The sequence below is a fragment of the Rhinolophus hipposideros genome, assembly GCF_964194185.1.
Source record: "Rhinolophus hipposideros genome assembly, chromosome: 7".
Lineage (NCBI taxonomy): Eukaryota > Metazoa > Chordata > Mammalia > Chiroptera > Rhinolophidae > Rhinolophus > Rhinolophus hipposideros.
The window spans coordinates 76172448-76186501 of record NC_138053.1 but is presented as its reverse complement, the minus strand read 5'-3'; the positions used below and the strand labels follow the sequence as shown (position 1 = coordinate 76186501).

Below are 14054 nucleotides of genomic sequence, written 5' to 3'. Positions count from 1 at the left end.
GAGTTCCAACTTGCCTTTCTGTTGTTCTGTGTACTGTTCCCAAACCCTTATTTGCTTACGTCTTGCCAGTGAGTTCTAAAATTCACTCACAGAACTGTAAATTTAAAAACTAGATTTCATTGTAAGTATGTATGTTAATCTTACTTCAGGCACTGGGACTGACATCTCCAGAAGGGAGTGTTTGGTAATGTCAAGCAATTGATTAAGTTCCCAAGCAAAGCTTAGGGGAAAGACATGCAAATGTTATTAATCAAAAATACCCTATATTTGGAATAAATAATAAATATTTGACAGAAAACGCTGGCTATTTGAAATCTGTACATTCAAAAATCAATTGCATTTCATTGTATGTTGGTTATACCTCAACAAAGTTGATTTCTAAAATGCTTTGATAGGCAGTGAATTTCATTCATTCAACATTTATCGAGGAACTAGTATGTTATATTAATATGTGTAATTACAAGTTATGTGATTACATAGTGTTACAATGTGGGAGTTAAAAGCTAAAATGGGAACCTGGATAGACTTCCCTAGTTTTGTTCTTTTTCACAATTATTTAGGCTGTTTCAAGTTGTTTGCATTTCTGTATAAATTTTAGAATCAGCTTATCCAATTTCTACACCAAAGAAACTCTGCTGGATTTTTGATTGAGATTGCATTGAATCTAAAGATTAATTAGGGAAGAATTGAATCTTAACAATATTGACTCTTCTGATCCATGAATACAGTGTATTTTCACACTTATGTGGATCTTATTTCATTTCTCTAAGAAATGTTTTATGATTTTCAGTGTCCGAATACCACACACATCTTGTCAGATTCCGTGTTTATTCATGCTGTTATGAATGGTATGATTTTCATAAAATTTCAACACCTAATTGCTGATCTATACAAACAAAATTGATTTATGATATTGACCTTGTATTCTGTGACTTTGCTAAACTCACTTTATTAGTGCTTTTGTAGATTCTTGAGATTTTCTGTATAAATGATCATGATCATCTTTCCAGTCTTTAACCCTTTAATTTATTTTATTTGCTTTATTTTACTGGACGGCAGCTCCAGTGTAAAGAAATGTGGAGAGCTGACATCATTGTTTTGTTCCCAAGGATAAGAACATACCTGTAAATTTTTCATAGATGTTGAGGAAGTTCCATCTATTCCTACTTTGCTGAGAGTTTTTTCTTTTTAAATTATGAATGGATGTTGGATTGTTTTTTCTAATTCTCATTTTGTGCCAATTGAGGTGATCATATATATTTTTTCTTTTTTATAGTCTGTTGATAAGGGTGAATTGTATTGTTTAATTTTCAGTCCTTTAAATCCTCCTTCGCATTCTTGTTTTAAATACCATTGAATTATTACCATTGTATTATCATTTTATGCACTACTAGTTTGAATTTGCTGATATTTTGTTAAGAATTTTTGTGTCTATGTTCATTGAGGATATGGATCTACAGTTTTGTTTTTTGTAGTGACTTTGGTTTTGACATCAGGGTGATGCTTGCGCTATATAGAATTAATTGAGCAGTGTTTCCTCTTCTATTTTCTGGAAGAGTTTGCATATAATTGGTGTTATATCTTTCTTAAATGTTTGGTAGAATTCAACAGTATTTTTTTCATCAATCCAGCTAGAGGTTTATTAATTATTGAACTCCTCAGAGAACCAGATTTTGGTTTCTCTACTGCTTTTATGTTTGGTATTTTATTCCTTTGTACTCTCATTTTTATTATATCCTTCCTCTGCTTGCTTTGGGTTTAATTTTCTCTCTTTTTTCCTAGTTTCTTACAGTTGAGTCTTAAGTCAGCTGTTATTTAAGGAATTTCTTCTTCTTTTTTTTGGTTCTCCTAGATTCTGTGTTTGTCTATTTGGAATCCATTCATCACTAGACCAATTATATTAACTATATTTTCTGTATTCCTTTTTAAAATATTTATTTTTCAATTACAGTTGACATACAATACTATATTATTTTCAAATGTACAACATAGTGATTAGACGTTTATGTAACTTATGAAGTAGTCACCTCAATAAATCTAGTACCCATCTGACACCATACATAGTCATTACAATATTATTCACTATATTCCTTATGCTATATTTTATATCCTTATGACAGTTTTCTAACTGTCAATTTGTACTTCTTAATCCCTTTCTTTTTTACCTATCCCCAACCCCGCTCCCATCTGACAACCATTAAAATGTTCTCTGTATCTATGAGTTTGTTTCTGTTTTGTTTGTTTATTTTGTCCTTTAGAGTGTATATATAAGTGAAATCATGTGGCATTTGTCTTTCTCTGTCTGACTTACTACATTCAGCACAATACCGTCTAGATCCATCCATGTTGTTGCAGATGGCAAGATTTTATTCTTTTTTATGGTGGAGTTATATTCCATTGTAAATATATACCACCTGTTCTTTATCCATTCATCCATTGATGGATGCCCAGGTTGCCTCCATATCTTGACTGTTGTAAATAATGCTGTAATGAACATATAAATGCACATGTCCCTTTGTATTAAGTGTTGTAAGTTTATTTGGATAAATACCCAGAAGTGGGATTTCTGGGTTCTTCTTTGTCTCTTGTTATAGTCTTTGTTTTAAAGTCTATTTTGTCTGGCATAAGTATTGCTACCCCAACTCTATATTCCCCCCCCCCATTTTTATGAAATACATTTTTCCATCCCTTTACTTTCAGTCTGTGTGTGTAAATCTGAAGTGAGTCTCTTCTAGGCAGTAATGGAAGGGTCTTGTTTTCTTATCCATTCATCCACCTTATCTTTTGATTGGAGCATTTAACCATTTACTTTTAAAGTAATTGTTGATAAATATGTAGTTGTTATTGTCATTTTATTATTAATATTTTTTGTCTTTCTCCTTTTTTTTTTTTTTTTAAAGAAGTGCCTCTAAGATCCCTTGTAATATTGATTTGGTGCTGATGAACTCCTTTAGCTTTTTCTTGTTTGAAAAGCTCTTTAACAGTCCTTTGATCCTAAATAATAGCTTTGCTGGATAGAGTAATCTTGGTTGTAATTCCTGGCTTTTCATCACTGAATATTTCCTGCCAATCCCTTCTGGCCTGTGACGTTTCTATTGAGAAGTCAGTTGACAATCTTATGGCGGCTCCCTTGTAGGTAACTAACTACTTTTCTTTTGCTGCTTTTAAGATTCTTTATTTGTCTTTAACTTTTGTCATGTTAATTAGGATGTGTCTTGGTGTGGGCCTGTTTGGGTTCATCTTGCTTGGCACTCTCTGCACTTCTTGGGCTTGTATGTCTGTTTCCTTTGCCAGGTTAGGGAAGTTTTCTGTCATTATTTCTTCAAATAGGTTTTCAATTCCTGAGCTCCTTTCCTCCTGGTACCCAATGATACAAATATTGGTACACTTGATGTTGTCCCAGAGGTCCCATTAACTATCCTCATTTTTTTTTGGATTCTTTTTTTCTGTTTACTGTTCTGATTGGGTGTTTTCTGCTACCTTAACTTCTAAATTGCTGATTTGCTTCTCTGCTTCATCTACTTTATTGTTGATTCCCTGTAATGCATTCTTCATTTCAGTTATTGTGTTTTTTATTTCTGACTGGTTCTTTTTTATGTTTTCTACCTCCATTTTTGTGTTTCCTATCTCTTTGTTGAAGTTTTCCTTGAGATCACTGAGCATTCTTATAACCAGTGTTTTAAACACTGCATCTAGTAGATAGCTTATCTCCATTTTCTTAGTTCTTTTTCTGGAGCTTTGTTCTGTTCTTTCATTTAGGACATGCTTCTTTGTCTCCCCATTTTGGCTGCCTCCCTGTGTTTTTTTCTATGTCTTAGGTAGGGCTTCTGTATCTCCTGGTCTTAGTAGAGTGGCCTTGTGTAGTAGGTGTCCTGTGTGGCCCAGGGGTGCAGTCTCCCTGCTCACCAGAGCTGGGTTCTCCAGGAGTGTCCCTTATGTGGATTGCACGTGCCCTCCTGTTGTAGTTGAGCCTTGGTTGCTGTTTGCACATCAGTGGCAGGGATTGATCCTCAGGCTGACTGGCTGTGAAGACTGGCTGTGACTACACTGCAGGAGCTTCTGTGCAGAGGCTGACCCTATAGAGAAGGATTCAATTTAGTAGGGCTCTGATGCCTGCCCAGTTTGTCCTTTGGGTGTATTGTCCTTGGATGCAGCTGAGTGCTCCTCTGGCTCAGTCCGAAGCTGTCCACCAGGTGTGCCAGCCATGGGGTCGACTGGGAAGGGACCCACTGCAGGCCAAGTTCAGCAGCATCCTGTACCCAGCCCAGGGCTACCTGGCAAGAGCCACAAAGCAATTCGCAGATGGCTGCCACCTGGTCTTGGAGTTGCCTTGAGAGGCCAAGCCTCAAACCGAGGCTAGGTGTCACTAATGCTGGGGCTTCGGGTTGCTCAGCCAGAAGTGTGAGACCTGCCGAAGCCAGATGCTTCTTGTTTGGGTTTTGTGAACCTTTGGGAGATTTTAGGAAAGCCTGCAGCATGAGCCAAGACAGGCAGTTTGTATAGGAGAGCTACTGGAAGTGGCTTGGATGGGCCCATAAGTTGGGTGGGGTGGGGTCTCAGGGAGTAACCAGGGTGGGGCCAACAGTATTAGCCAGGTTGATGGAGATTCAGATATGGTGGCTGCATGCATCCTCACTCTGGGAAGGGGGAGAGTCAAAAAAGAAGATGGATTCTGCCAGCACTTCTGTCTGGGAGAAAACTTCCCCTGCAACCCTCACCCTGAAACCAGACAGTCTGGTTCCTCCCCATATGTCCCTGGTGCCTTTCAAGCTGCTGCTCCAGCACTGGAGCTCAGAGTGATGACGGTCAGAGAGTTAAGTCTGTGTGTGGGCCCTTTATGAAGAACGCCTGGGATTTCAGCTGCCCTCCATCTCACTCATCCACAATCACTGCTGGTTTTCACAGCCAGAAGTTGTAGGGACTTTTCTTCCTGGCTCTGGAACCCTGGGCTGGGGAGCCTGGTTTAGGGCTGGGACCCTTTGCATTTCTAAGGGGATCTCTGCAGCTGAGATATCCGTCCTGATTTTTAACCTCTCCATGGGTGTGGGACTAACCTGTTCCACATCTCCGCCCCTCCTACCAGTATCAAGGTGGCTTCTTCTGTGTGTCCTTAGTTGTAGGACTTTTGTTCAGCTAGACTACAGGTGATTCTCAATGATGGTTGTTCTATACTTTAGTTGCAATTTTGATGTGGTCATGAGAGGAGGCCAGCACAGTGTTTACCTACTCCTCTATCTTCCCTGGAAATTTTATCTTTTTTTTCTAGTATGTACAGTTAATGTTATATTTTCCTTATGTGCTTTATGTTAGCTGAATACCATGAATTTTTATGTATTTTCATATTTATTGGATTCGAAGTATTTTCTAATATCCTTTGTGATTTTTTTTTTGACCCATGGATTATTTACTATTGTATTTCTTAATTTCTTAATATTTTTGGGAAAGATATATTTCCAGATGCATTTCTGTTATTAATTGCTTTATAAATTATATTTTTGAGTATACACACTTTGTATGAGTTCATGCATTTTTAGTGTGTTTAGATTTGTCTTATGGTCCAGAATATAATCTATCTTTGTGAATGTTCAGTGTTTACTTGAAAATAATGCCCATTCAGTTGTTGTTGGGTGAAGTGTTATATAAATGTTGATTAGCTCAACGTGTTTAGTAGTATTTTTGTGGTCTTATATATCCTTACTGATTGTTTTTGGAGGGCGAAGAGGGATCTACTTGTTCCATCAGTTACTGAGAGAGGAGTGTTGAAGTGTACAGCTATAAGTATGGATTTGTTATTCTTTTATTTATATTAAGTTTGATTGTGTATTTTGAAGCTCTGTTATTAGGGGCATATGCATTTAGGATTGTTATGTGTTCTTGATCAGTTGACTCTTTAGCATTATGAAATATTCCTTTTTGTCTTTCTGCCTTGTTCTGATGTCTACTTTGTCTGACATTAATATGGTCACTCCACCTTTCTTTTGATTATGTTCACATGGTACATATTTTTTCCATCCTTTTGCTCTTAGCCTATTGAAGTCTTTCTACTTAAAGGTTGTTGTGTGCTTTTGAAACACAGAATCTGCTGAATCTTACTTTTATTTAACCCAATCTTACAGTTTTTGCCGGTTTCAGTTTTTAGGACATTTCCAACTAATGTAATTATTGATGAGGTTGAATTTAAACCTACTGTGTTGTTCTTTTATATTTATCCCATAGCTCTGTATTATCTTTTTCTGTTTTTATAGGATTAATTTTTGTTTCTATTTTATCTCCATTATTATGTGTTTGCAATTACTTTAGTGTTTGTATACATCATTAATATATCAAAATCTCTCTTCAAATAATAGTATACTATTTCAAGTATAGTAGAAAACTATACTTCCTTCCCACCCTCCCAACCTTTGTGCTATTATTGCCATACATTTTACTTGAACATATGTTACAAACCTCACACTGTTATTACTTATATGTATTCTACACTTACCCTTATTTTTGCCACAATGAGCACTCTGTTTCTTTGAATAGATTTAGATTTCCATTTGTGTCATATGTTTTCTTACTGAAGAACTTTCTGTCATATTTCTTGTAGTACATGTCTGATAGAAATGAACTGTCCTAGCTGTGTTCATCTGAAAAAGTGTTTATTTCACCTTATTTTAAAATATTTTTTCACTGGCTATAGAATATTAGATTGACATTTTTTTCCCTCACATAACTTTAGAGATGTTGTTTTATTGTGGTTTGACTTAGACAATTTCTGCCAAGAAGTCACTGAAGTCATCTTTGTTTTTCTGTATATTATGTTTTTTGTTCTTTCACCACATCAGACAGATTTTATTTATTTTTTTAGCCTCCCTTAATGGTAGTACTCCTTTGCCTGTGACCAAGAGGGTATTCTATCCCCACACCGGCTCTAGATTGCTGTTGCTTGTTACTCAGTGAAAACTCATAGGCATATAGCCTTGGTTTTACTTTACTTTTACTTTACTCCCTAGAGGTATGAGATCTTTGCCTAAGCCCTACAGCAGGACATCATTCTTTTTTAGTGACCTATTTTTTCAGCGTTTTCTAGTGTATGTTATATTAGCACATGTAAATAATTTAGAAATTGATGTATGTATATGGGGGTTGTATGTTCAACACTCATTCTGATCAGAGTGTATAGTCAGGACTGTATGTGGGCCACAGCTTTGGAGGGTCAGGACTAATAACTGATCGATTTGAAGTCGAGTTTGCCATTTGCTGTTTGATTTGATGACAACACGATTCAGATGGTTCACTTTATTTCAGTGAGTAACCTCATTTATAAATGGAGAATGTCTACATGCAGGTTTTACAATGATTATTAGATAGATTTATATGCTTAAAAGTTGATGCAGTCTTTATGGCCTTGTTTGTATTTTAACCTTCTTTCTTTTTTGTAAATGAAAAAATCTCCTTATTCATTTTAGGACTGTGAGGACATGGGAAGTTGAAAATCCAAAGAAGCAAAGAAGTGTATTTAAACCACGAACAATGCAGGGTAAAAAAGTAATTCCCACCACATGCACATATAGTAGAGATGGAAACCTCATAGCAGCTGCCTGCCAGAATGGAAGCATACAGATCTGGGACCGAAATTTGACTGTAAGTCAAGGACGTTTAAGTCCATTTTTCTTAGGAGAAAACCACCTTCTAAAGACAAACATCATGTTAAAATATTATGACGATCAATTTCTTGAGTTTAGCCTTAATTTAAACTTCAGTGTTAGTTGATAAAACATTGGGACTTTGCAGTAAACAGAATTACAGCAAACATCCCAGCTTAGTATCTTCTAATATTAGATTTTGTTTTTAAAATAAATTAGATCTTTTGGAATAAAATATAAAAAGCACAGAGCAGTTTATTATATGACATTTCAGTGTACTTGATTTTGAAAGTGAAGGATTTGACAGTAATATAAAACAAGACTAAGCAGAGAACTAGAAAATACCCTTTAAAAGATTTAAGAAAACTGTGAAATGTCCAGGATGATCTGTCAGTTGTTTTGAAATTATTTCTGTAGTAATTTAAATAATATTTTGTCTTAATATTCCATGACAGTCTATTTGAATTGGTTTCAGATTTTTCCTTTAGAGTTTAGGTCATTACTAGAATAAATAAATTTTGGAATTCAAAAGGATCGTAGAATTTTATAACCATAGAAATAATGACTGTAAAAGACTTTGGCTAATTCTGTGAATTACCAGTAACCTTTTAAAAAAGGGCTTTGTTGTGTGTATAGATGGTAAAATAAAAAGTTTTGATAAGTGGAATGATTCTAGATTACCAAAGTTAAAATGAAAATAGACACTAGTATTATAATACAATTTGGTTATGTTATTTTAGTAAAAGATTCTGGTCTAATGATTAATTCAATAAACACTTACTAAGTACCACTATATATCAGGCACTATTCTAGTCGTGGAATACTGCAGATTATCAAAAATTCCTGCCCTCATGGAGTTTACATTCTACTTCCTTTAAAAACATTATAAGAATAATATTCTTTTAAATAAAATTGTCTGGGATTTACATTTTGAAAGGGATCCCAGGAAACATAGTTGTCATTTCAGGCAGATGAGTTAAAATCAGTTTTCTTGGGAAGAGGTAAAAAGTAATAGTGAAAAAAGAATCCATGTTTATAATGCTGGAAATATCTTTGGCATTTTCTGTTTGTCAGATCTTTTTATTTCTGTTTTCATCTCCACTGTAAACCCCATAAAGCTTCATAACAGCACAGAGGTTTTAAAAGTCCTTTGAATTGTAAACTGAGTTTTAACCAAGCAATAAATTTTTTAGTAACTGGCTTTCATCGTCTCTGGGTGCTGTTGATTTAAACATAGAAATTCTAAGCCATGAGTAGCTTTAATAGTGGTGTGTTTGGTATAGTGCATATATATAAAGGTGAATATAGTTTTTAAAGATTGACCTTACTTAACTCTTGAATTAATGAGTATCTTCTGTTTCCAGTTGTGTAGAAAACAAAGCTGTTTGCATGCCAGTTCTCCCTCCCAAATCTTTTAAGCCATTCTGCTAATCAGTCTTTGATTCTATTTTGTTAGAATTTAATAGTACATGAATGTATAGCTTATACCACATCCCATTCATTTTATTTCATTTATATTTTTACATTTCATGTGTCACCTAAAGACAAATCAAATTGAGAAGAAAAAACTTGCTATCAGTAAACACAGCATGATTTAAAAATAGGTTTTAAAGAAATTCTTAACTATTACTTCAGCAATAATAAATCATCCACAGGGAAACACTAAAGCTGAGGTAAGAAATCCTAATAGCAATAGTTTTTCCATGCAGTCGTCAAAGAATTATAGGGTAAATAATGGTTAACACATGTGTTTTGTGACAGTTGAAATAAGCTATCATAATTGTCATATTTAATCATAGAATTCTCATTAGTCCAAATGGAACTTTAGCAAATTAAATGGAACTTTTTTTGTTTTTGGAAGGTGTCTCTCTATTAAATTCCTGTGTTCTCAAGTCCTACCTTTATTGTAGAATTATGCTGGCCAATGTGGTAGCCACTAGCCATTTGACTATTTCAGTTTAAATTAATAAAAATAAAATACAATTAAAATTTCAGTTCCTCAGTCATATTAGCCACCTTTCAGGTGCCCAATAGCCACATGTGTCAACTTATTGAACAGTACAGATAGAGAACATTCCCATCACTGCAGAAAGGTTTGTTGGATAGTGTTTGCCCAACATCCCCTCACTCATGATGATGGCCTACCTCTCAATGTGAAGAGAAGGCCTCTTTGGAGGGGCATATACACTGCCTCTCTGGTCCCTCCACCCAGTCACCAGCATTTATCTGAGCAACAGCGAGGAGGCCAGTGATTGACTAGAGATGAAGAATACAGGGAGATAACATTGGAGAGGTAATGGCATGCGCCCTGACTCAGGGCCTTTGCATATGTTGAACTGCTCAGCCTGCAATACTGTTCTCTTAGATGTCCCCAGGGCTACTTTCCCCTCACCTCTTTCAGTACAATGCTCAAATGTCCTCTTTCCCACAAGGCCTTTCCTGACTCCAACCTGTATAAGACTAACTTTAACCCCACCACTGGCGTTCTCTATCCTTCTTATTTTCTTCCCTATGCTGATCACCAACCAATAAACTCTACTATATATGTACTTATTTGTTTATTGGCTGTTTCCCTCCAATAGGATAGTGGCTCCATGTGGGCAAGGATTATTGTTTATTTTGCTCCCTGCTGTATTCCCAGAACAAAGAACAATGCCTAGTATATAGCAGATTCTCGATACCTATTTGTTGCATGAATGAGTGAATGAATGTAATCTGAAAAGGTAACATAAAGTGAGATTGGCAGTTTATTTCTAAGAAGACATTAAAAATAGTAGCATCAAAACTACTCTAGTTATATGAAAACATAATGAGATATATATGAGACAGATATTGAGGTGAATTTTGATATATCCTTCATAATGTACAAATACACAATCTGTATTAACATAGGTGGATTTTTAGAAACAGTTTTCACTTCTCTCTCAAGTATAATTGCTGGCTTTTAACACATTCCAGTATGTATAGTCTTATGAATCCCTTGTGACTTCTGTCCATATTAAAAAAACACCTACCAAATTCTTTGGGCATGTTTTGCTGAAAGAAGTGTTGCTGCTCTTTAATAGCTGTCGAGAATGTACAATATGTTAGACTCTTTACTAAAAGAACATGCTGTATTTACTTGTATTGCACTCACTATTCATTACGCTAAGATTTTGGCAAGAACATGGGGAGCCATCGTATTCATGGAGTTTAGCTTCCCTGGACATAGGTGGGAGGGAATAATATTTGAAGTTTGACTTGGCAATAGGGTATGACCAGCAACTTGACCCACTTTCCACCTGCCTGCCTTCTACTGCTCTTTTGGCCTGCAATCCCAGCTCAGATTCTGGGTCTGTCCCTTTTGGGAACATGACCACACACCACAACCCCTCACCAGGAACGCCTCAAGCCTGTGTAATACTGAAGAGACATTTCTTCAGTTCAGTGGCTGATCAGTGCCTACTCGCTCCCTGCCATGCTAGAGAATGGTGGGTATAAATCAAAGAAAGCCAAGGCAAGAACTAGTAATCACATAAGAAGATAAGCTTCTGGGCAAATAAGCCCCTGGTGAATAAGAGAACAGGAATGAAGGATAGAGAATACAGGAAATGAAGTCACCAGTAGTAGCTTACATCCAGCGTGCCACACATCTTTAAATGTCTCCAATCACTGTCAGGTACCCCTGTTAAGATTGGGTTGATTTATGTCCTTCTGCACCTTTCCCTTTATTAATATTTATATATGCAGATTAAAAGGTTTTATTTGTTTTTATATGTAGAGAATTTGTGATTCATTTACTTGTAAATGAATAGATATAGCTCTAAATTGCTTTTTTCAAAAAATTTTCTATTTAAATGAAACCATAATTTTACATGCATGTAATATATACTTTAAAAATTTTTATTAGTTATTATTACTATTATTATTTTATTATTAATTGCCTCCGCTTTCTACTTTCATGTTCCTAATCTGCCACATAAAACTTGTAAATTACATTGTATGTATCCTTCTGTACTTTTCTCATGTCTCTATATCTGTGTCTAGCTAGCTAACTACCTATTGTAGATCAGAAAATTTCACCTTGTGTTTTGAGCACCTATCACCTTACTGAGAATGAGACAAAAGACAAAAAGGTCTTTTCTTTCTGCAAAGACTGATCACTTAATAATTCACAGTTTTTACTAAATATTTCTTGTTTAACTTAAAGCAGTGAAATATTGACTATGGGGGGGAGAAAAGTTCATTATAGAGGAAAAATTATATTTTATTTTTTAAACAATTTTTTAAAATCAAGTGATTTAGAAAATGATTCTAGTATCATCCTTTGAGAAAAAGTGGTGTATCTTTGTAAAAATATAAAAAGCAATGTTAAAAATTCAACTATAGGTTTTTATGTTTTCATTAGGCTTAATACTGGGAGTCTAGTCTAGAAAAATATACATGGACAGCTAAAAGTTTATGCTGTAGTTCTATAGCATATTTTGTAAATGACACCTGAGATATACAGTTATAGTAATTATTTGGGACTTTCTGTCCTGAGGTTTTCAAGCTCTTTACCCCTCATTTTCTTTGTTCATGAAATCAAGGCATGATTTCTACTATACCAGATTATTTTGAGGATTATATTCAGTAATGTATTTAAAACACTCAGAACAGGGTTTTCATGTAACGGGTCTTAGTAACTGTTGGTCGTCTTCTTCCTTTTTCTTTTGAGCTCTTAGGAGGTTTACAATTTTTGTAGAATGGTGAAATTAGATCTCAAGATGCTATTTAACTATGGCTAGGAAAGTGTCACGAATCTTAGTTTAACACATATATTTTGGTGGCGAAAGGTATGGTTTAGGAAGCTAAGAGTGTAGATTTCTGCTATAGCCAGTCATTTATGTATTGAAATACAACTATTGTCAATAAATAAAATTGTTACGTACCCATTGGTTAGTGTGCCTGAGTAGACAGATGAATTATGATTTTTTTTAAGAAACATTCAAGAGAAAACATCTGACGTACAAATTACTCTGTAGTATTTATAACATGCTTATTTTTTGAAGCGTTTCAAAAAAGTATGACATTGATTTAAAACATAAATAACCATCAAAACTGTGCGAAATTACCTCAGGCACTAAAGTTAAGTTCTAATTTGTCAAGTATTTTAATGAAAGCTTTAAAGGTTTTCTTATAATGCTCGTGTAAAATGTCATACACTATTGGAAGCATTATTTTTTTTTAAAATGAGAATATACTGGCTTTTGAACAAGTTAGATTAAAAGGCTTTCTTTAAATTGTAGATGATTATTATCCTCTTTTTTTTGAGGTAAGGGGTAATAGAATAATTGAATTTAAGACTTCCAGTTGCACATGGTAAGTTAAACATATTCATTCAGCTCTGCTCTCTCCCGAAACGCCACTAAAATGACAGAAAAGGCATTTTTTAAAAACATAAACCCATGTGGACCCCCAAAAAATTAGAGAAGAGATGACAGCAGAGAAAAGAAGCCAAGACACTTTTGGAAGCTAAAAACCAGATGCATGAATGGTAACTGATTGGCCAACTAGAGAAAATGGAAATTTTAGCCATGGTGGGAAAAGCCTGTAAAAGACGAACTGGTTAATACTGCAATTCCCTCTTCTACCCTGTGCAACCAGATTACTGCTCTTCTCTTACCTCCCCTCATCCCACAGAAGAATTACTTTTAGAGTGGGTCTGTCAGAGAGACTGTATTCCAGTCAAAGCCAAAATGAGCTGAAAATCTTAACAGAGCTGTGTTTCTTCTTTTCTCCACCCCCCATTGTTATTAATAACATTTACTGAGTACTTACTGTAGCCTAGGCAGTATTTGAAGCACTTTACATGTAATATTTCATTCCTACAACAATCATATAATGTAAGTACTTTTACTATCATTTTACAGATGAGGAAACCAAGACACAAAGAGGTTGAGTTGCCTACTCAAAATTATAGTTAGTAAGTGGCAGAACTGGGATTCAATCCCAGGCAGTCTGGCTCAAGACCCTAGACCAGGGCTCAGCAACTATGACCCATGTGCAAATCTAGCCCACCACCTCTCGTTGTATGGCCCACAAGCTCACGATGGTTTTCACATTTTTGAATGGTTGTCTTATTTTCCTATTGCTGCTATAACAAATTTATCGCAAACTTAGTGGCTTAAAACAACACAAAATTATTATCTTACACTTCTGTAGGTTATTAACTCACAGGGCTAAAATCAAGGTGTAGGCAGGATTGTGTTCTTTTCTGGAGGAATTAGGAGAGAATCCATTTCCTTATCCTGTCCAGCTTCAGGAAGCCACCTACGGTACTTGGCTCATGACCTCCTTCGTCCATCTTGAAAGTGGGTCAGCAGCATCAGTGAGTTGAGTCCTTTTCTTATCGCAACACTGTGACCTTCTCTTCTGCTTCCCTGTTCTGTTAAAAACACTTGTGAT

The 14054-nt window shown here is 35.3% G+C and overlaps 1 protein-coding gene across 1 annotated transcript in view; it reads left to right on the top strand.

Annotated features, from left to right (window-relative positions):
* WDR70 (WD repeat domain 70) overlaps positions 1-14054 on the top strand; it is a 253902-nt gene that overhangs the window by 150303 nt on the left and 89545 nt on the right. The window contains exon 10 of the mRNA XM_081053278.1: positions 7452-7626. Within this exon, the coding sequence (XP_080909404.1) occupies positions 7452-7626 (175 nt within the window). The remainder of the gene's footprint in view (positions 1-7451; positions 7627-14054) is intronic.